The sequence below is a fragment of the Monodelphis domestica genome, chromosome 4 (genome assembly GCF_027887165.1).
Source record: "Monodelphis domestica isolate mMonDom1 chromosome 4, mMonDom1.pri, whole genome shotgun sequence".
Classification (NCBI taxonomy): Eukaryota; Metazoa; Chordata; class Mammalia; order Didelphimorphia; family Didelphidae; genus Monodelphis; species Monodelphis domestica.
This window is the reverse complement of record NC_077230.1, coordinates 440,973,742-440,996,370: the sequence shown is the minus strand read 5'-3', so window position 1 is coordinate 440,996,370 and position 22,629 is coordinate 440,973,742. Positions and strand designations below refer to the sequence as shown.

General features: G+C 43.3%; 1 protein-coding gene across 1 annotated transcript; it reads right to left on the bottom strand.

The window, feature by feature from the left end:
• Positions 1–194: 194 nt before the first annotated feature.
• LOC103097245 (platelet glycoprotein VI-like) lies at positions 195–7,285 on the bottom strand. The gene is made up of 5 exons (XM_007492461.3): positions 6,760–7,285; positions 6,438–6,473; positions 5,992–6,273; positions 3,309–3,593; positions 195–2,904 (listed from the first exon to the last, which is right to left on the bottom strand). The coding sequence occupies exons 1-5, from the start codon at positions 6,791–6,793 to the stop codon at positions 2,765–2,767; spliced, it is 777 nt and encodes a 258-aa protein (XP_007492523.1). The 5' UTR covers positions 6,794–7,285; the 3' UTR covers positions 195–2,764.
• Between the last annotated feature and the right edge of the window lie 15,344 nt (positions 7,286–22,629).

Sequence of the window (22,629 nt, the reverse complement as noted above, 5' to 3'; positions counted from 1 at the left end):
GCCTTTTCTTCTTTCACTATTTCCTTCTATACCAATGTTTGTTTATAGTCAGTGCCCCTAGTTCCCCCCCCTTATTTTACTTCCTTTTCTACCCCCCTCCCTTCTTATTCCCTCCATTATTTTCCCCTGTAGTCTTTTTAACCCCCCCCACCCTCTCCCTCCCTTGTATTGCTTCCCTCCCCACCAGTCCGTTTTTTACCCTTCTACTCCCCTATAGGGCGCAAATCTATTCTCTTCCCCAATGGATTGGATTGTTCTTCCCTCTTTGGGTCAGTTTCAATGTACGTAAGAGTTGAGTATTTCCTATCTCCAACCTCTTTACCCTTCCAGTGTATCGATGTTCTCCCCCCTCCTGCCATGAGCTTCTTTGTGACATATAAATTTGCCCCCATTTGTTTCTTTTTCCATTTCTTTTAGTCATAATCTCTTTTTCAGCTCTAGTCATGTATATATATACATACACATGCATATGTATTTATGTATGCATATATCTATATACCTATTTATGTCTTGTCCTTTCATCCTATACAGTTTGTCACTGTTCCCTCTGAGTGTAATTCTTCTAGCTGCTCAGGTGATCGCAACAGTTTTTAAGAGTTGCCAATGAACTTTTTTCTTATAGGGATACATATCATTTTAACTTATTGAGTCTCTTAAAATTTTTTTGTTGTTTTTTTGTTTGTTTTTCCCCCCCTCTTTTTAAATTACCTTTTGATGATTCTCTTGAGTTCTGTGGTTGGACATCAAATTTTCTGTTCAGGTCTGGTCTTTTATTTATGAATGCTTGGAACTCTTCTGTTGTGTTGAATGACCATACTTTTCCCTGTAAGAATATAGTCAGTTTTGATGGGTATTTTATTCTTGGTTATAGACCTAGTTCCCTTGCTTTCCAGAATATTGTATTCCATGCCTTTTGGTCCTTCAGTGTGGATGCAGCCAGATCCTGTGTTAACCTCACCGTGTTTCCATGGTATCTGAATGGCTTCTTCTTGGCAGCTTGTAATATCTTTTCTTTCATTTGATTGTTTTTGAATTTGGCTATAACATTTCTTGGTGTTGTCAGTTGGGGATTAAATACAGGGGGTGATCTGTGGATTCTTTCAATCTCCACTTTCCCCTCTTGTTCTAGAATCTTGGGACAGTTTTCCTGGATAATTTCCTCTAGTATTATGTCCAGCCTTTTTCTTTTGTCGTGGTCTTCTGGTAGTCCAATTATTCTTAAATTGTCTCTTCTTGAACGATTTTCTAAATTGTCTGTTTTGTGAATGAGATGCTTCACATTTTCCTCAATTTTTTCATTTTTTTTGTTTTGTTTTATAGTGTCCTGCTACCTTGTGAGATTCTAGTTGTTTTATTCTAGTTCTTAAAGATTGGATTTCATCTCTGGCCTTTTGGTCATCCTTTTCCTTCTGGTCTGATTTTCTTTGAAGATCGTCTTTCATCCTCTTTACCTCGTCTTTCATCTCCTTTGCCTCATTTTCCAGCTGGTTGATTTTGGCTTTCAAGATGCCATTTTCTCATTTTAGTTCAAGTGCCTCTGTTTCCAGATGACTTATCTTAATTTTTAAGTTCTTTTCCCAATTGTCTTCAGCCTCTCTTAGTTGTGTTTTGAGTTCTTCCACAGCCTGTATCCAATTTGCTGGGGTTTCTGATTTATCGTTTGCTGATCTCTCTCCCTCTGTTCCATTTGCTGAGTAGTAGCTGTCTATTGTAGTTTCTTTCTTCTTTTTCTGTTGTTTGCTCAAATTCACCCCTTCTTTACTCCCTGTATTTGTCTGTGCTCTTGTTACTCTCATTTTTTTGTTTTTTGGGGACTTCTATCAGTCTCCCCTCTTGGAGCTTTAACAGAAGATCTCTTGGTGTAGTCTCTGGGGGAGGATTGTTGGGGGTTTGAGCTTCCCTGTCCTCTGGAGGCTTTTGATTGGCTTAAAGTCTAGCAGTCAGTGAGGATGGGTGGGGAGCTTGGGCTTCCCTGCATTCTGGAGACTTTTGATGGGATTAAGTTCAGCTTGGTTGGGCTGGGTTTGCTCTGAGTTCTAAACTTCCTGGATGGCTGGAGCAAATATGGAGGATCTCCAAAGCTCTGGCCAGGCTTCCAGGTCTATGCTCTTTCTAGGTTGCCATCTTGACTCCACCTCTAGGTTTCTGTTTTTTTCAGAAGACCCTGCTCTCTAAGGGGGGAGGGGTCGTGGCCTCCCTGGGCTTTGAGGGCTCCTGATGGGATTAGGTTCAGCTGGTTTGGGCCAAATGAGCCCTGAAGCAGAAAACCTCCTCCTCCACAATCTGTGTTGAATGCCGGGAGACTGGCCCAGGTTGCTTTCAAGGAATGCCCTTTGGAGCAACCCCTTTGTCGGCCCTGAGGTTTCTGTTCTTTCCAAAGACCCTGCTCTCTAAGTGGGGAGGGGTCCTGGCCTCCCTGAGTTCTGAGGGCTCCTGATGGGATTAAGTTCAGCTGGTGTGGGCCAAATGATCCCCAAACCAAAAACAAAAATCTGCTCTCTTTGTCTTAAAGATTCGTAACTGATGGTAGGGATCAAGGAGAAGAAGAGGGGGAGAAAGAGGAGGAGGAAGCAGAGGGGGAGGAGGAAAGCAGAGGAAGGGGGAGGGCTGGGTTGCCAGGAAGGAAAGTCAGAGCCAGGCTCCTGGGCATATAGAATTGATGTGCTGGCCCTTCCTCTCTCCAGGCTAGGCAGAACTGTTCCCAGATACTCAGTGACTTGTAAGAGTCCACCTGTGCCCTAGCCTCCAGTTTTGCCTTCCTGCTTTATGAGGCCAGGACTGCTCCTTGGTACCTCCTTCCAGTGTGCCAGGCATCTGCCAGCAGGACTCCCAGGATGAGAAGGATGAGCCCAGCCAGGCTGAGGCGGATGAGATTGCCCTTGGTATAATCCTGGGAGGTAGCATCTGGGGAGGGGAAAAGCTGTCACTGACAGTGGAGTAGGGGCTCGAGGGGTGGGGGTGGGGATCAGAGGACGTGGGTCAGCATGGAGGGTGGGTCTCTGGAGTGGCCCTGGAAGGGAATCAGAGCCCAGAGGTGCAGGGGCTTCAAGGGGAGCTGAGGAGCCTTAGAGGCTGGGGCTTTTCACCTCCATGGCCAAGGTAGAGCCTCAGGGAGGGAGAAGAGGGCCCCGAGGTGCCATTTCACCCCCGACTCTGCTAACTCTGTGCTCCCTCCCTCAGAGCCCCTGGGGACCAAGAGTCCTCCCCTCCCCAGACTTCCTGGACTCCCAGCAGCAAGGGAGGGTCCTAGTGCCAGTGGAGAGGGATGGGAGACAATGGGAAGAAAGGGAAGAGAGGGGTTCCCTCACCTGTGACCCTGAGCTCCAGGGGGGCGCTGGGGAGCGACCAAGTGTGTGGATGTTGACTGTGAAACACGAAGCAGCTGTACTTTCCCTCATGAGGGGTGGCCACAGCTGGGATGAGGAAGTCAGACTGAGACTGCCGGACACCCCACGGAGAGCTGTTGGCCCCTCCCTCTCTGTAGAGCACGAAGCGGTTAAATGCCCAGGAAGAGTGACACCGGAGGGTCACATTGTGTCCCCAGGTTAAGTCTTGGCTTGGCTCTGCTGACAGCTGGGGCGGACTGTAGTAGCCTGAATGCAAAGCATCAAGAGGAGAAAGTGAAGAGTTTGTTGGGAAAGTTACGTTTGGATATACAGAGACAGAGAGGGATGGAGGGAGGGAGGGAGGGAGGGAGGGAGGGAGGGGAGAGAGAGACAGAAACAGACAGTGGCAGAGAGGGAGAGACAGAAAGAGAGAGACAGAGACAGAGACATAGAGAGACAGAGAGGGCGGGATGGAGGGAGGGAAGGAGAGAGAAACTGAGTGATTGAGACAGAAAGACAGGAATAGAGAGAGGGAGAGACATCCAGACAGACACAGACTGACAGACCACACACACACACACACACACACACACACTCACACAGAGCTGAAACAAAAGTCACACACTATCAGTGGGGCCTTCACAGCCTTACAGCTCGGTGGTGCAGTTGGTAGAGCATCTTAGAAGTGATACTAAATTGAAGGCTGGCTTTAAAGCAATGACAAACACAAAACCTCTCCTTCTGTATCAGTATCATTTCTAAGACAGAAGAGCAGCCAAGGATAGGCAGCTGGGGTTGAGTGACTCCCTCAGGGCCACACAGCTAGGAATTGTTTGAGACTGGATTTGAACCCAGGACCTCCTGACTCCACACCTGATGCTCTAAGCATTGTACTACCTAGCTGCCCCCTAACACCTCATCTTGACTAGAGACGCTAAGAGTAGCTACCTTGCCCTCCGTGTTGACCCATTGAATCCCACTGATTGCACTGATGCCCGGTTCTTTTCTGGTTCTCCCCCTGCCTGCCTCTGCTCCTCAGGCTCTGGCTGTATCCCCATCAGTAGTACCCTTGACCTTGGCTATCCCACCCCAGCAGGCTCTATGCTGGGGCTGCTGCTCTTCTCCCTCTCTGATGCTTCACTTGAGGAGCTCATCACCATGGTTTCAGCTAGACTCTGGCAGCTGGTTATCAGATTTCTTTGTCTAGCCCTGATCACCCTTTTTAAGTTACTAAATGGATTACCGGTAACTCCAGCAGCTCCCTCAGCCCCTCTGTCAATGTGGTGCTCACTCTGGCTTCTACCTAGCCCCCATCTCCCAAATACACTTCCTTCTCCCTGGGGCTGCCACCCTGCAGTGCAAGCCCTCCTCACCTCATCCCCGGATCACTGCAATGGCTGCTGGGGGCTCAGGGGGGCTCTGCCTGCCTCCAGTCCATCCTCCCTTGAGCCACTAAAGCAGAGGATTCACGGCGTCTCCCTGCTCTCCAGTAAACTCCAGCAGCTCCCTATTACTTCTAGGACCAAAGGTAAAACCTCTGCTTGGCATTCAAAGCGTTTCCTAAGCAGCCCCTTCTGTCTTTAGGATCTTCTCGCCCATCTCCCCCTTCCTCATGCTCTGGGACCCAGTAAGCTCCCTGCGGCTCCTCGAACCAGACACTCCACCTCTGGACTGTGGGTGTGCCTTGGCTGTCCCCTGGGCGCCGACTCTCTTTGGCTTCCTTCAAGGCTCCCCTAAACTCTGCCCTGGAGGAAGCCCGCTCCATCCTCCAACTTCCAGCCCCTTCCCTCCCCCTATTTCTCTTCTCTCCAGCTTGCATGCTCTCCCCATTAGCCAGTCAGGGCTATCCTGTGCCTTCCTCTGTGCTCCCACAGCTCAGCACTCTGAACAGCAGCACGTAGTAGGTGTTGAATAAATGGTGGCTGATTGGCAGGAGCCCCTGGAGGGCCTGGGCAGCCCCTGGCCCTGGCCCTGCTCTAGTCTGGGAGCAGCCATGGGGAGGGCTCTGGGGGCTCTTCCTCCCTCCCTCCAGGCATGGAAGCCTGGCCTGGGGCCTGGGAGATGCCTCATTCACCCTTCACAGAGGGAGCAGCTGTCTGCTGGGCTCCTGACCCAAGGCTCCTTCCTTCCTCCTCTGGGGCCCCAGGGCTGAAGAGGAGCTCAGGAGGAGGGGCCAGCTGGAGAGGGGATGCCAAAGGAGGGGGCAGGAGCCCAGCGCCAGAGGTCCGGAGTCCAGGCTGGGGTGGGGGGCCAGCTGGAGGCTCCAGGAGTGCTCAGGATCCCCGGTGCCAAGTCATCCCCAGGGCTCTTCTCGGCAGCCTTCCCCCACTGGCCCAGAGCCCCATCTGGGTTCCCCCTCTCCTGCCTGCAGGGATCCCCCCCAGGCTGTACAGCTCAGTTCCCTGGACCCAACACACACACACACACACACACACACACACACACACACACACACACACACGGACAGACAGAGAGACACACACACGGACAGACAGACACACACACGGACAGACACACACACACTGAGCTGTCACAGGCACTGAACAGAGAGTTGGGGTCCCCGGGGACCTGGGCCCAGGCTGGGCTATGGGCAGGACGCAGGGGGATGGGGTAGAAGCTGGGCTGGGCTGAGGGGCAGAGCCAAGCCTGGGGGGTCCTGACTCACCTGTCACCACCAGATCCAGGGGCTCACTGGGCTCACTGGGCTCTGACGAGGCAGACCCGATCCAGTAGAGGCAGTGGAAACGCCCTGCAGTGTATTTGCTCATGTAGGAGATGTTGAACTGCGCCTCTGCCCCAATTCCTTGATTACCCTCAATCGTAGTTTCTCCTTTCTTCAGCCTGTACCAAGTAGCCTCGGGATGTCCCCGGCACCTCAGGGTGACAGGTGTCTCCCAGGGGACCAGAGGGCCTGGGTCAGCATGGAGGGTGGGTCTTGGGAGTGGCTCTGGAAGAGAAACAGAGCCCAGAGGTGCAGGGGGTCTCCTCCATGGTCCCATTGCCCTTCCCCTCAGCCTTACCCAGACTCCAAAGTCCTTCCTCCCCAGCAGCCCAGGCTGGGCCAAATGGGGAGCAGGTTCAGAAGGGCTTGGGGTAGGGACAGGGGCTTACCTGCCAGAGCCCTGATCCCTTGGCCCAAGCACAGTCCTGTTGGAGGAGACCCCCATTAGACATGGCTCCCCACTTCCTTCCTACCCAAGCCCAGAGAGGAAAGAAAAAGGAAGCCAGAGCCTGGACCCAGAGGGGTCAGGGGAGTTCCAGGAGCCCCTCCTCTCCCCTCAACCTTGCTCACTAGACCCTCCAGAACATCAGTTTCCCCTCTGGACCTCAGGCCCTCCTTTGTAAAAGGCATGGATGGGCTGGAATGACCACTGAAAAAGCTGCAAGAGCCCCCCCTTCAGGGCCCTCATGGACCCCCCCTCCCAGCACTCACCAAAGCACAGCAGGGCAGTGACTGTGGGGGCCATGGCACCCCCGGGTACTGGCCAGATGCTCAGGCAGGGAGGCACCAGCCCAGTAATGACTCCCAATGCCCTAAAGGGAACAAGCAGCTTCTCCTTCCCTTGTGGTCTCCGGTTCAAGGCAGATGGGGTTTTGTGGGCGTGGGGGCTAAGAATCAGGTACAAGAAGAAGGAAGAAGGCCAGGTCAGGCCCAGGGACACACAGGGCACACAGAGTTTGGATGGGGAAATGCATTCAGCTGGACCAGGAAGCAGGGGGAGAAGAGGCTACAGGGAGAATGCAGAGGAGGGAGGGAGAGTCACCAACAAAACCCACTTGACCTGGGAGGGCAGATCAGAAAGGGAGGGATCCAAGAAGAGAAAGGAAGAAGTAGAAGAGCCAGTGACTGGGGAGAGGGGTGGGGGCCTGGGAGCAGATCCCTCCCATGATGGCCTTTCCTTCCTCTTTCTTCTTCTTTGTAAATAGTGGGAGAGAGGAAGGAGAGGAGAAACCACAGAGGCAATGATGGAGGAAAGAGCACTATTTCCTGCATAATGGAGGATGTGAAGAAGAAGAAACAAGGATTAGAAAGGAAATGGAGAAAGTCCTTTTGTTGGGGTGAGGGAGGCTTTCGCACTTTAGCAAAAGCTTGAGTCAAGTCAAGAACCAGAGGCATTGGGGAACTAGTCCCTGCTCATCCACCTTTGGTGTCCACCTGGCACTCAGCTCTCACCTGTGGCCCCAAGAAGCTGGAGCATGAGCAGCATCCACCCCCCAGGAAACTGGCTGTGTGGGCAGGAGGCTAAACAGGCTGAGGGTAAGCAAGGGGCCACAAGGTGAGTTAGGGGGTGTCTACCCCAAGCATGGGAAGACTTCCCAGTGGAATAGACAAGTGTGAACGATTTGTTGTGACAGCCATGAAGGCAGCTGAAGCAGGAGCTGTGGAGCCCTTAGAGCTTGGTCAGACATCAAAGAAGCCAGGGTCACCTGCTGCATGCAGATGATGCCCAGCCATCTTGGCTCTTGTCCTGCCATTGGACTTGGATGACTCTGGAAGAGAGAGTGAGCCTGATGACTTGGTGCAGAGCCATAATCTTCTCTGCCTTACGGGGAACCATGAATCTAAATACTTTCCTCACTTGGGTCAGCCATAAAGATTATTACACTTGTGCCAGGACTTGCCAGAGTACCAGTTCATTTTGAAATGGCAACTGCAAAACAGTCATTGTAACATTGCCTATATAATCTATAGTGTCCACTACCATCTGAGTTAGTTTGCCATACAGTAAGTGGTATACCCCAAAACAGGCGATGGCTGCCACAATCCCAACTCCTCAAATAGCTTGGCTGAACATTTTGTCTATCTCCTTTAATAGGGATCTGCAGGGTTCAGTCCATCTTGAGGTGCCAAGTGTAATAAAAATAGATGATCTTTGGAAAACTATTGCTGGTTGTGGTAACTGGAATGTACTCTGGCAGACTAGATAGCTGCTACTAGTATGGGGACACTTGAGGGCTGCTTAGTTATAATGGAGCTAGAGGAATTATTTCAGAGAGAGGGATGCTGCTCTAGGGGAATGCTCTGGAGCTGCCTATAATCTCTATTGATGGCTGATAGATCAATGTATTTCCTAACCTCCTCCTCCCTTTTGCCCCTCCATTTCACCTCCCTTCACCTCCTAGTTTCTTCTTTTTTTTCCACTTTAAACATTATTTTATTTGGTCATTTCCAAACATTATTCATTGGAAACAAAGATCATTGTCTTTTCCTCCCCCCACCCTTTCCCCACCACCTCTCCCATAGCCGACGCAGGATTCCACTGGGCATCACATGTGTTCTTGGTTCGAACCCATTTCCATGTTGTTGGTATTTGCATTACAGTGTTCATTTAGAGTCTCTCCTCAGTCATATTCCCTCAGCCCCTGTAGTCAAGCAGTTGCTTTTCATCGGTGTTTTTACTCCCACAGTTTATCCTCTGCTTGTGGATAGTGTTTTTTAGATCCCTGCAGATTGTTCAGAGACATTGCATTGGAGAAGTCCATCACCTTCGATTGTACCACAATATATTAGTCTCTGTGTACAATATTCTCCTGGTTCTGCTCCTCTCGCTCTGCATCACTTCCTGGAGGTCGTTCCAGTCTCCATGGAATTCCTCCAGTTCATTATTCCTTTGAGCACAATAGTATTCCATCACCAACATATACCACAATTTGTTCAGCCATTCTCCAATTGAAGGGCATCCCCTCATTTTCCAATTTTTGACCACCACAAAGAGTGCAGCTATGAATACTCTTGTACAAGTCTTTTTCCTTATTATCTCTTTGGGGTACAAACCCAGCAGTGCTATGGCTGGATCAAAGGGCAGGCAGTCTCTTATCACCCTTTGGGCATAGTTCCAAATTACCCTCCAGAATGGTTGGATCAGTTCACAACTCCACCAGCAATGAATTAGTGTCCCTAGTTTGCCACATACCCTCCAGCATTCACTACTTTCCTCTGCTGTCATGTTAGCCAATCTGCTAGGTGTGAGGTGATACCTCAGAGTTGTTTTGATTCACATCTCTCTGATTATAAGAGATGTAGAGCACTTTTTCATGTGTTTATTAATAGTTTTGATTTCTTTGGCTGAGAACTGCCTGTTCATGTCCCTTGCCCATTTATCAATTGGAGAATGGCTTGATTTTATGTACAATTGATTTAGCTCTTTGTAAATCTGAGTAATTAAACCTTTGTCAGAGGTTTTTATGAAGATTGTTTCCTAATTTGTTGCTTCCCTTCTGATTTTAGTTACATTGTTTTTGTTTGTACAAAAAATTTTTAATTTGATGTATTCCAGATTATTTATTTTGCATTTTGTGACTCTTTCTAAGTCTTGCTTGGTTTTAAAGCCTCTCCCTTCTGTAATAATTAAAATAGTTGTCTGCCATAAACTGTAATAGTTAAAATGGTTGATGGCATAAACTGTAGTGAGTAAAATAGTGGAAGATATAAATTGTGATAGATATAAGAGAGGGTGAGTAAATTTGTGTCCACAGAAAATATGTTTTACTATAGTGGCTTCGTTTTAATTCAAATATAAGGTGGTTGCCAGGGAAATATTCCCAATTATGAATATACCCAAGTCAACTGGGTTTTATAGAGAATTTAATTAATAATACGATGAGGAATTAAAGAAAAGAGAGAAAGAGAGAAAAAGGAAATAAGTTTGAAGGGCCGTAAGCCAACATGGCCTAGACCTGAGTCTTAAGAGAGATCAGTCAGTCAGTCTTTTATCACTCACCACAAGGTCTGTTTAAGCAAGGATCCTAGTGACAGAGTCTCCTCAGAGAGAGTTCCAGCCAGAGTCCTCCTCAAAGAGTCTTCCAGAAAGAGACTGTTTCAAAGAGCCTCTCTCAAGAGCCTCCAGAGGGACAGAGTCCCCTCAGCGGAGCTCCAGCGAGACCTCCTTAGAGATTGTCCTCCAAGAGATTCCCTTCTCCAGAGCCTTTCTCAAGAGATCTCCAAAAGGATCCTCTTAAGAGATTCTGCTTTTTCTTATATAGGAGGTTTTCTCTTATGTCACCTCCCCTAAGTTCTTCCATCTACCAATCACAGTAGACGTTTTCCAAAGGACAGCCCATTCTGAATTCACTGCTGGGTCGACTAATCCCTTTAGTAAATTTGAATCAGAAAAAACACTGCTGGGTCGACTAATCCCTTTAGTAAGTTTGAACCAGAAAAAAACTTTTGAATAAGTTTTCACCTCTTTGGTCCTGGCAAGTTTACAAGCTGCCTGACCTTTAATAGGTACTTAGCATCCCTTTGTATTTCTTCTAAAAATAGACATGGCTTAAAGAACTTTTTGCCTCATTATAAGTATGGGTTTAAGTACTTTCATTGTTTAGCAAGGAGTTTTCTCCCCTAAAACAGTCTTAAGTACGGGTGGAGTAGAGGTCCTCCCATTTCTGATCAAAATAGAGTTCTCACTGTCAAAATGTGGAATGTTCCCAGTAGGGAATTGTTCCAATGGAGAATTCCCCAAAGGGGAAATTTTTAACATTCACAAGTCTGAGAAATTTCAAGATTTACACGTCCCAAAGGTCTGACATGTATACTATTCTGTGTTCGCCTAATTTTCTTATAGTTTCCATCTTTATGTTGAAGTCATTCACCCATTTTGAATTTATCTTGGTGTAGGGTGTGAGGTGTTGATCTAAACCTAATCTTTCCCACACTGTCCTCCAATTTTCCCAGCAGTTTTTATGAAATAGTGGATTTTTGTACCAAAAGCTGGGATCTTTGGGTTTGTCATATACTGTCTTGCTGAGGTCACTTACCCCGAGTCTATTCCACTGATCCTCCATTCTGTCTCTTAGCCAATACCAAATTGTTTTGATGATCACTGCTTTATAATATAGTCTGAGATCTGGGACTGCAAGGCCTCCTTCCTTTGTATTTTTTTTTCATTATTTCCCTGGATATCCTTGATCCTTTCTTCTTCCAAATGAACTTTGTTATGGTTTTTTCTAGATCAGTAAAAAAATTTTTTTGGAAGTTCCATGGGTATGGCACTAAATAGATAGATGAGTTTGGGTAGGATGGTCATTTTTATTATATTGGCTCATCCTACCCATGAGCAGTTAATGTTTTTCCAATTGTTCAAGTCTAGTTTTAGTTGTGTGGAGAGTGTTTTGTAGTTGTGTTCATAAAGTTCCTGTGTTTGTCTCCGGAGATAGATTCCTAAGTATTTTATTTTGTCTAAGGTAATTTTGAATGGGATTTCTCTTTCTAGTTCTTGCTGCTAAGTTGTGTTGGAAATATATAGAAATGCTGATGACTTATGTGGGTTTATTTTGTATCCTGCAACTTTGCTAAAGTTGTTGATTATTTCGATTAGCTTTTTGGTTGAATCTCTAGGATTCTTTAAGTAGACCATCATGTCATCTGCAAAGAGTGATAACTTGGTCTCCTCATTGCCAATTTTAATGCCTTCAATTTCTTTTTCTTATCTAATTGCTACTGCTAGTGTTTCTAGTACAATGTCAAATAATAGAGGTGATAATGGGCATCCTTGTTTCACTCCTGATCTTAATGGGAATGCATCTAGTTAATCCCCATTGCATCCTAGTTTCTTCTTGAAGCCTTTGGCTTCTTCCCTCCCCCCTGAGTGGACTATGAAGATACTCTTGTTTTCTTTCTCAGTTAAGGGGTTTATTGGGAAACAACAGGATAGAGAACTGAGGAAAGAGGGATGAGGGTTTCCCTAAAGTATAAGGAGAATTTTGAGGGTTTGGGAAATCAGTCCAGTCACAACTGTGTCAGAGGGACAGTCAGAGATATGGAGGACAACTGTTATTCTTCTTTTCTTCTCCACAAAACCACCACAGTCTCTCAACCTAATTTCAGAACCCCCCCTCAAGCGTCCTTCAGCCTGGGACAGAAGTTAATAGTATTAATTCTCAGCTTCTTCCCCCTTCAGCCAGGCTTGCCTCCTCTGTCAGAAAAATCCCAGGGAGCCAAAGTCTTCTGGTCAGTCAACCCAGAGAGAGAGAGAGACGAAGTCAGTTCCTCTCCTCCTGGTCAGCTCAACTGCCTCCTCCTGGGAATATTCCATTTGGAATCTTCACCTTGATTTTGCAGATGAGGTCCCCACCTTGGTTTCTTGCATGACTTGGCTTGTCATTCTTCTGTCTCTTCATGCCTCTTACATAAACATCTGGGTAAAGAAACAACCAATTACATTACCACTTATATTACATTACTATATTACTATATTACCATACATGTTATTAATAGACACATACAGAGAGGTGAAGCTATGGAGTAAGAGGCTGTGTTCTTGGCTATGCCCTCACAGTAGTGGGGTACGGTTGGTGGTATCAGCCTCCATGTCTTTTTTTTCCCCTTCCTTATTATAAAGATACTTTATTTTACCAATTACCTGTAATCATACATTCCTGAAGTTATATGACCCAAATTGTCTGTCTCCCTCCCTTCCCTCCCCACTCCCTGAGCTGGCAAGCAATTTGACATGAGTTATACATGTATTATCATGCAAAACATAGTTCTATATTGTTCATTTTGTAAGAGAATTATCCTACAAAACTAAAGCCCCCAAATAGAAAATTAAATAAAGTAAAGTGAAAAGTCGCATGCTTTGACCTGCTTTCTGACTCCCACAGTTCTTCCTCTGGAGGTGAAGAGCATTCTTCGTCATAGGTCCCTTAGAATTGACCTGGATCATTTTATTGCTGAGAGTAGCTAACTGCAGTTACTGTGTACAATGTTCTCCTGGTTCTGCTTATTTCATTCTGCATCAGTTCATGGAGGGCTTTCCAGCTTTTTCTGAAATCATTCTGTTCATCATTTCTTACTACATAATAGGAGTCGGTCACCACCATACACCACAATTTACTTGACCATTCCCCAATTGATGGCCATCCCTTCAGTTTCCAATTCTTTGCCACCACAAAAAGAGCAGCTATAAATATTTTGTAAAAGTGGGTTCCTTCCCATTAAAAAATATCTGGGATACAAACCTAGTAGAGGTATTATTGGATCAGAGGGTGTATTTTGTTTTATAGCCCTTTGGACATGGTTCCAGATTGCCCTCCAGAATGGTTGGATTGGTTTACAACTCCACCAACAATGCATTTGTATCTCAATTTTGTCACATCCCCTCCATCATTTTTTAAAACCCCTTGTGCTCCTATTTGTTGTTGGATAGTCACATCGGACTCTTGGTGATCCCATGGATCATAGTGTCTCTGAGGGTTCCTTCTTCCTTCCTTTACTCCTTTTTCTTTCCTCCCTTCCTCCCTTCCTTCCTTCCATCTTAGAGTCGATGCTACATATTGGTTCTAACATAGGAGAGTGATAAGGGCTAGGCAATGGGGGTTAAGTGACTTGCCTAGGGTAACACAACTAGGAAGTGTCTGAGACCAGATTTGAACCCAGGATCTCCCATCTCTAGTTCTGGCTCTCAATCCACTGAGCCACCTAGCTGTAACCCCTCTCCCCCCCCGCCAACATTTATCATTTTCCTTTATTATCAGGTTAGCCAATTTTATAGGGGTGAGGTAGTACCTCAAAGTTGTTTTATTTTGCATTTCTCACATCAAGAGGGACATTAGAACATTTTAATATGATTATAGTTCTGACCTCATCTGAAAAATGCTTATTCATATCCTTTGATCGTTTGTCAATTAGGCAATTTATAAATTTGACTTAGTTCTCGATATAGTAGTAGTCTCTCAGTAACCGAGGATGAAGATTGTCTTTGTGCGTTTTAATCTATGGTGTATAGATGAGTGTGCACAAAGACACTTGTGCGTGACGGAGATTTAAGTGGAAGAGTCGGTGCACAGAGACAGTCCCACTCTCTCATGTTGGAAGCCTGGGTCCAGTGGCACGAAAACTCGTTACGCCTGGAGACTTCCTCAGCTGCATTGGGTGGCCGTGTTGTCCTTGGTGCTCCAACATGCCCTGAGCACTCCACAGTGCCTTGCTGCATTGCCCTCTCAGCCGTTGAACCTTCTTTTTGGTTTCTTCCGTCTGTTTGGCCGAAGCAGTCTTCACATGCTGGGTGAGCAAAGCCCTGGTTCACCAGGGGTTGATGGCCCGATGGCTACCCTCACAAGGTTTAGCTGACCTGTCGAAGCCGTTGCCCAGGGTGTGACTGCTGCCTCATGCTAGCAGCTACAAGCCACAAGGGAGAGCTGGGTGTCAGGTGGTGGTCAGAGGCTGGAGAGCTGCCCTAAGAGGGCACGACAAGCCCTCCATACCAGAGATACTACCCCTCCCTGAGCACCCCATACACCCTTGTTCTCTATATATTTGTGAAATAAGACCTTTATCAGAGGAATTTGTTATAAAAATTTCCCCTTGTTTGTTGTTTCTCTTCTAATCTTAGTTACATTAATTTCATTTGTACAAAACCTTTTTAATTTAATATAGTCTGCATTATTAATTTTATATCTTTTAATGTTCTCTAATTCTTATTTGGAATAAATTCTTCCATTCTCCATAGATTTGACAGGCAAATTCTTCTATGTTCTCCTAATGTACTTACAGTATCCCTTTTTAGGTTAAAATCTTACACCCATTTTGACCTTCTCAAGGGATAGGGTCTATACCTAGTTTCTCCCATATTGTTTTTCCATTTTCTCAGCAGTTTTTGATCTTTGGGTTTATCAAACACTAGATTGCTAAAGTGCTTTACCCCTAATCTATTCCAATGATCCACCAATTGATGTCTTACACAATTCCAGATTATTTTGGTGATTACTGTCTTATACTACAGTTTGAGATCCAGTACTGCTAGGCTACTATCCTACACTGAAAAAAAATTAATTCTTTTGATATTTTTGAGCTTTTGTTGTTCCAGATGAATTTTTGTTATTACTTATTTTATAAAATAATTTTTGGTAGTGTGATTAGTATGGCATCAAATAAGTGAATTAATTTAAGAAGAATTGTCATTTTTATTATATTAGCTCATGTATTAGCTATATATATATATATATATATATATAGTAGCTCATGAGTAATTAATGTTTTTCCATCTGTTGGAATCTGACATCATTTTTGTGAAAAGTTTTTTGTAATTGTGTTTAAATAATTCTTGTTTGTCTTGGCAAGTAGATTCCCAAGGATCTTAGATATTTTATGCTGTCTAGAGCTATTTTAAATGGAATTTCTCTTTCTAACACTTGCTGCTAGAATTAACACTTTTTGGTAACATATAGAAATGCTGATGATATGTGTGGGTTTATTTTGTATCCTGCAACTTTGCTTTATTCATTATTTCAACCAGTTTTTTAGTTGTTTCTCTAGGATTAATCATATCATCTGCAAAGACTGAGCATTTAGTTTTCTCATTACCTACTTTAGCTTCTTCAATTTATTTTTCTTCTCTTATTGCCAAAGTTAGCATTTCTAGAACAATATTAAGTACCAGCAGTGAGAGTTGGCATCCTTGCTTCACTCCTGATCTTATTGGGAAGGTTTCTACCTCATCCCCATTGCAAATGATGCTTACTGAGGGTTTTAGATGGATACTTATGGTCCATTTATTCCTATGCTTTGTAGTGTTTTTAATATGAATGGATATTGTAATTTGTCAAAGGCTTTTTCTGTATCTGTTGAGATAATCATGTGATTTCTGTTAGTTTAGTTGCTGACATGGTCAATTATGCTGATAATTTCCCTTATATTAGACCAGCCTTGCATTCCTGGTATAAATCCCACTGAGTCATAATGAATGATCTTTGTAATATATCATTGTAGTCCTGTTGCTAGTATTTTATTTAAGATTTCTATACCTATATTCATTAATGAAATTGGCCTATACTTTTTTCTCTTTTTGTTCTTCCTGGCTTAGCTTTCAGCACCATATTTGTGTCATAAAAAGAATTTGGTAAGATTGCTTCTTTGCTTATTTTGCAAAATAGTTTGTATAGTATTGAGATTAATTGTTCTTTAAGGGTTTGATAGAATTCACTTGTCCATCTGTCTGTCCCTGGGGATTTTTTCTTAGGGATTTCTTTGATGGCTTGTTCAATTTCTTTTTCTGATATTGGATTATTTAAGAATTCTATTTCTTCTTTTGTTAATCTCAGTAATTTATGTTTTTATAACTATTCATCGATTTTACTTAGATTGTCAGATTTATTGCCATATAATTAGTCCAAATAACTCCTAATGATTGCTTCAATTTCCTCTTTTTTGGTGGTGAATTCACCCTTTTCATTTTTGATACTGGTGATTTGATTTTCTTCTTTTGTTTTTTTTTTTAAATAAAATTAACCAATGCTCTATCCATTTTAATTGATTTTTCATAAAAACTAACCCTTAGTCTAGTTCAATAATTCTCTTGCTTGCAATCTTATTAATTTCTCTTTTGATTTTTAGACTTCCCAATTTAGTATTTGAGGATTTTTAACTTGTTCTTTTTCTAGTTTTTTTTTTGTTTGCATGCCCAATTCATTGATCTACATTTTCTCTATTTTGTTGATGTGATAGTTCAGAGATATAACTTTTCCCCTATGCACAGCTTTGTCTATGTCTCATAAATTTTGAGGCGTTGTCTCCTCATTGTCATTCTCTTTGATGAAATTATTTGTTACTGTATTTGTCCTTTGGCCCACCCCTTTTTAAGAATTAGATTATTTAATTTCCAATTAATTTTTAATTTGTCTTTCCATGAATCCTTATTGATTATAATTTTATCGCATTATGATCTTAAAAGGATGCACTTATTATTTTTGCCTTTCCGTACTGGATTGAGAAGTTTTTATGCCCTATTATCTCGTTAATTTTTGTGTACATACTATGTGCTTTTGAAAAAAAGATATATTTCTTTTTCTTCATCATTTTATTTTCTCCAGATATTTATTAAATCTAACTTTTATAAAATTTCATTCACTTCCTTTATTTCTTTCTTATTTATTTTTTTGGTTATATTTATCTAGTAATGAGAGGGGAAGGTTGAGGTCCCCCCTTGCCCCCCCAGTATAGTTTTGCTGTCTATTTCCTTCTGAAACTCATTTAATTTCTGCTTTAAAAGTTTGAAGACAATCTCATTTGGTGCATATATCTTATATATTGATATTACTTCATTATCTATAGTACCTTTTATCAAGATGTAATTTCTTTCCTTATCTCTTTTCATTAGATCTATTTTTGCTTTAACTTAGCCTGATATCATAACTGTTACTCCTGCTGATTCAATCTCCTCTAGGAACTGCTGATAGCTTAAAGGGTTTAGAGTACTCTGAGTTATCTTGTGGTGTGATTTAGTGCTTCACTGTGGTGTTATACAGGCTAGGGACATTGCACACTGGCTTGTACTGGCACTTGGAGCCTCACCACAGTCTTAGTATTATCTGATATTTTCTTTTCTTTTTTGTATATTTTCATTAATAGTGCCTTGTTTCATTGCCAGGTAAGTAAACTTTGGTAACTTGTGTTGGGTTTTTAGATTTTGTGCTTTTACACAAAGAAGCTGGTCTGAGAACCTGCCTGTTGCAGAGGAGATTCCCAGAAGGCCTTGATAAGTGAAATCTACTCCTAAGGGTAAATTTTAGGGTTGAGACTGAATATAATTTTAGTGGTTGCCAGGGATTTAAATTCTAAATCCCAATGAAATTCTCAAGTCAGAATGGAATTTTATGGTGGTTTATTTACAATGGAAGGAAGAAATTAAGAATGAGGGAGAGAGAGGAAGGGAAAGTTCTTCTCTGACCTGGCATGAGCCAGGGGGAGTTCAGAGGCATTAGCCAAGGGTCCTTCCCAGAAGATGAAATCTAGCTTGGCTTCCAGCCACGAGGCTTCCTCCAAGATGAGGGGCCTCCTTGGAGGCTGGTGCCTTCAGAAAGCCAGGGAAAGAGGATTCAGCCTTATCACTCGCTACATGGTCACCTAAGGGAAGCAGTCTGAGCTCCCGCACTGGAGCTCCTCCAAGTCCAGTAATACTGCCAAAGACTGCAAAAGTCTCTCTCACAGGAACTGATGTAAAATATAAAGGCAGTTCTTTATATCACTTCCTGTGTCTCACATGTACCAATGGTGGCTTAACTTGGCTTAGGACAGCCCAGGAGGTCAGTCAGTTTCTTCTGATTTGTCACTTGCTAGCACACTTGGGCCATAGACCTTCCTCCCCCACACTCAATCCTTAAGTGGGGGTGTATACATTCCTGGTTGCTAGAATTCTAAAGACTAAACAGGGTGGAGTAAGTCTAAAATCCACACTACCACAGACCCCTAATCCATGATGGACTGCTTAAATCGAATATGGGAAATGGGTTAGTCTTTCTTTTATAAGACTTCTTTGCTGAAGAAGCCTGTCCCCATAGACTTTTTGTCCATGTATTAGCCCCTGTCAACCTCCCACCTCTGGTGAATTGGCAACCTCTTCCAGGCCCTCCTGGACACACCAGCTTTGTTCCTTCTTTATTTTGCAAAACTCAAACAATGGCAGTATGTCTGACTTTACAGCACCTCCTCATGGAAGATGGCAGAATTGCCTTGACCATCAGAGGGAAATGGCAAATAATGATTGAATTAATTCAGAATTAGTCTTGCTTCTTTCCCAGAACTAAACTAAAGAGGACAATGGGACCTAAGGAAGTGGCTCCTTCCCAATCCCCTCAGCCTGTGACTATTGTTTCTTTCTCAACCTTCCGTAAATTCAATTTAACTTAGCTGTTGTTCTTAGCCCCCTTTCCAAAAATCTTTTTAATCAACTCCTTTTCTGTAGGTTAGTGGAAATCCCAGTGCTACAGCTCTATGCAACTGCCTAGATTGTGATTCCAATGTTATAGCTGTGTGTGGTTTCCAAGATAATAATCTCCTTGTCCTGATTAGAGACCCATTACTATGATAATTTTGGTAAAAAATAAGTAATGTAATTATTATAATACTTAGATATTTGAGTATTGTAATGTGATGCAAATATAAAAGACCAGATTGTTTTTATTTATTTTTGCTATTCAGAAAGCAGTGGTCACCATTTCTTTCAATTTCTTAACCTAAGAAATTAAGAAAATAAATGCAGAGACTTGTCATCTTACTCCTCATTAAGAGTTATGGATTCATATGTGTCCTCTAGTTTGAGGAGTGCCACCTTTTTTCTAGATAATCTGATGAAGCTGTGTGTGTGTGTGTGAGGGGGAATAGGACAAAGATGTGATGTGATAAATCTGGAAAAGTTTTAATGTAATAAAGATATACAAATTTTATGTTTTAGGTCAAAATTTGAATGGAGTAGCAAACTTCATTTTGAGAAAAGCAACAAGATTAGGCTGTTTCCCCTGAGAACTTGAATGTGATTGATTTCCAAATGTTTCTCTTAAGAAGTGACAAGTCAAGAAAACATGATGATATGTAGTTAATGTTTTTTTATTCTGGAGGTAACAAAGTACCAGTCTGAAATACAGACTAAAGTACTGACCCTTGTAAAATGGAGACTTGAACCCTGGACTTCAATCCCCAGAAGTCCTTGGTACTTCCCAGAATGCCCTATAATCTCACCTGAGTCCTCACCTGAGTGTGAGCACACAATTTAGTATTTAAAGGGCTCTCTGCATCCCCAGAGCTGCTCTTCTTCTGCTTCTAAGCACACGAGTCTCTCTACTCAGCATGCAAGATGTAGTAAGTAAATTGTGAATGGGCACGTGCCCTAGGCATGTACTTTTCTTATTTTGTATTTTCTTATTTCCTTGATTTCTAATAATCTTAAGAAACCTCATAAAATATAATATTTTATTACAAGAAACTAATTTAACTGTTACATCTTCTTGAAGGTGTAAACCTTAAAATTTCTTAGACTTATGAATGTTGGAAATTTCCCCATTGGGAAATCTCATACTGGAAAAAATTTCCTACTGATTGTAAGAACTCTATTGGAATGTGAAACCCCTTGGCATGTGAGGATCCTTCTCCTCCCTACCTAAGACTACTTTAGGACAGAAACCTTTTGCTAAACAATGGAAAGGGCTTTGACCTATGCTTAAGCATAGAACAGGAAGTTCTTTGAGTCATGATTGATTTTAGAATTGATACAATAGAGATACTTGGAATGACAGAACCAGGTCTTGAAACTACAATCTCCACCCTACTCAGAGTAAAAGGATTTAGGAAGGGCTGCAGCAAGGATCCAGATTTAATTATTTGAGAATATGACCTTCAACAGACATGTGCAAAGGGGCAGACCTCTGGGTGGTCCTGGGTTGAGCTAGAGCCACCATTGGCACAGGGAAGACATGGACAGTGATTGGTAGATGTGAGAACTGAGGGGAGGGAACTTAGATGGTTTCCTTAAAGATAGCAGGGTCTGAGGATTGGGGTTTTTTGGAGGAGGTTTTGCTCTGAGCGAGGTGGCTCTGAAGGAGGACTGAGGAGGTTGCTCTGTGGGAGGACCAGGAGAGAAGGCTGGCTCTGCAGGAGAAGAATTCTCTGGAACATTTCTTGAAAGGAGGCCCTCTTGAAGGTGGAGCCTGAGGTTGGCATGAGAAGCCTTACCTAGAGAGATCTTGGGTGAGTGATAAAACCAACTGACTGATTTATTCATTCTTATTCCTTTCTTACTTTCTCTCTTTTTCTATTGATTAATCAGTGTATTATAAATTAAATTTCTCTATAAAACCCAGTTGGCTTGGGCATATTCATAAATTGGGAATATATTCCCTGGCGACCATCTTATATTTATATAAAACCAAGACACAGTAGAAACATATTTCAGCGGTCATAATTGTTATATATTTCCCTTGCTCCCAAAACATTTTAATTATCACAAGGTCCAATGGACTCAATGGGGCAGGGGTCTTGGTTGCTCTCTGTTAAGGCTGATTTATAGTCCCAGCAAGTTACCTTCTCTAAGTTCCAAGAATAAAACACTTGAAAGAATATCTGACCCTAAATAAAAAGTTTAATGGACTATGGTTATAAGGCAAGTTGGGCTGTTGGAGAGAGGGAGTTGGGGTCCCTGATTTGTCCCCCTAAAATACAGTCTATCACTCAAGCAGCCATCCAGCCAACTTAAGTTTCTCCATCCCTTCCCATTATACTCTCAAAACTATTTATAATATTATAGGGCTAAGGAATAATGAGAACAAATGCTAAGAGGTTAATGGAGAGAACCGGGCTCTCGGGCATAGAGTCCTCCACCCTCTCAAGTCTGAAGAGTCTGACCCACTATTGAGATGGTCCTTGAGGTATCAAATTGATGAAATGACTTGGCAGAATTAATTTCTGGACAATGAACTGATGAATCCTTTTATGGCTCTTGGCGAGGTCCCCAGCAAGGAAAAGGCTTCCTGCTTGTTTGAGGTTTCTCCTCAAAAAGCCTAGAATTCTCCAGAGATCTTTGGCTCATTTCTCTTCTTTCCCAGCATCCTCTGATTCCAACTGTCATTGCTGTCACTCAACTCTTCCTGCAAAATTCCATTTTCCCCCGTTTTGCAACCCACTCTTACAATTAAGTTAGCATTAACAAATAGATTATTTGGTCAACATTTTCTCTGGATGATCAAAGATCGGTAAGTTCCATTGAGCAGGTCCATAAATGCAATTTGGTAGCTCGTTATTCAGCCCCTCCTTTGTACACCCCAAGATGATGCTTAATTGGTAAACAGCCAATGAGGCGGTGATCTGTCCAAACTCTCAATCCACCCCACACTTCCCTTGTGTGGTGGTGGGTAGTCTCATATTCATTGTTCGGTCATTAGCAACAATTCCTAGTCTAAACTAGTTCTTATTTACTGAGCAAGATGAGTTTCTATATCCCCACTTTCTATGTACCAGACCCTTGTGAGGACAAGGGAGTGGACATATTCTTCGGAATTCCTAAGTACAAAGGAATGTGTAGAAAGGTGAAAGAACTGGTTTAAGCCTTTAATTCCAAAGTCAGTGTTATTATTAAAATGAATCTTGGAAATTGGGATTAGATTTATAATTATTTTTTTTTGTAAAAGAAAGAGGAAGAGGAAGGATGAGTAGTCTATTTAGAAAAGTCTCCATTTGGCTTTCTCAGGGCTTGTTGGGCTAGGCTCCCAGTCTTGCTGGCCCAGTGCTATGGCTTCAACCACTGCTGGCCAGAGATGGCTTACATAGATAAGAGTAGGACTGCTCACCTGAGAGATGGAGCTGGATTGCCAGAAAAAATGGCAGAGAGAGAAGTGCTTGACTTACTGGCCTTTTCAACTTAGTCTAAACTCTTCCCCTAAGATTTCTAATTGGCCAGGTTTCAGTTCAGTCTTCATCCCTTGATTTCTGCAGGTCAACAATCTCACCTGCCATGCTGGGAAACTAAAGCTCAAGACTGTATGGCATTCTACTTAACAAGATACATTTTTCTGGAATTGGAGACTCCAAAATATTTAA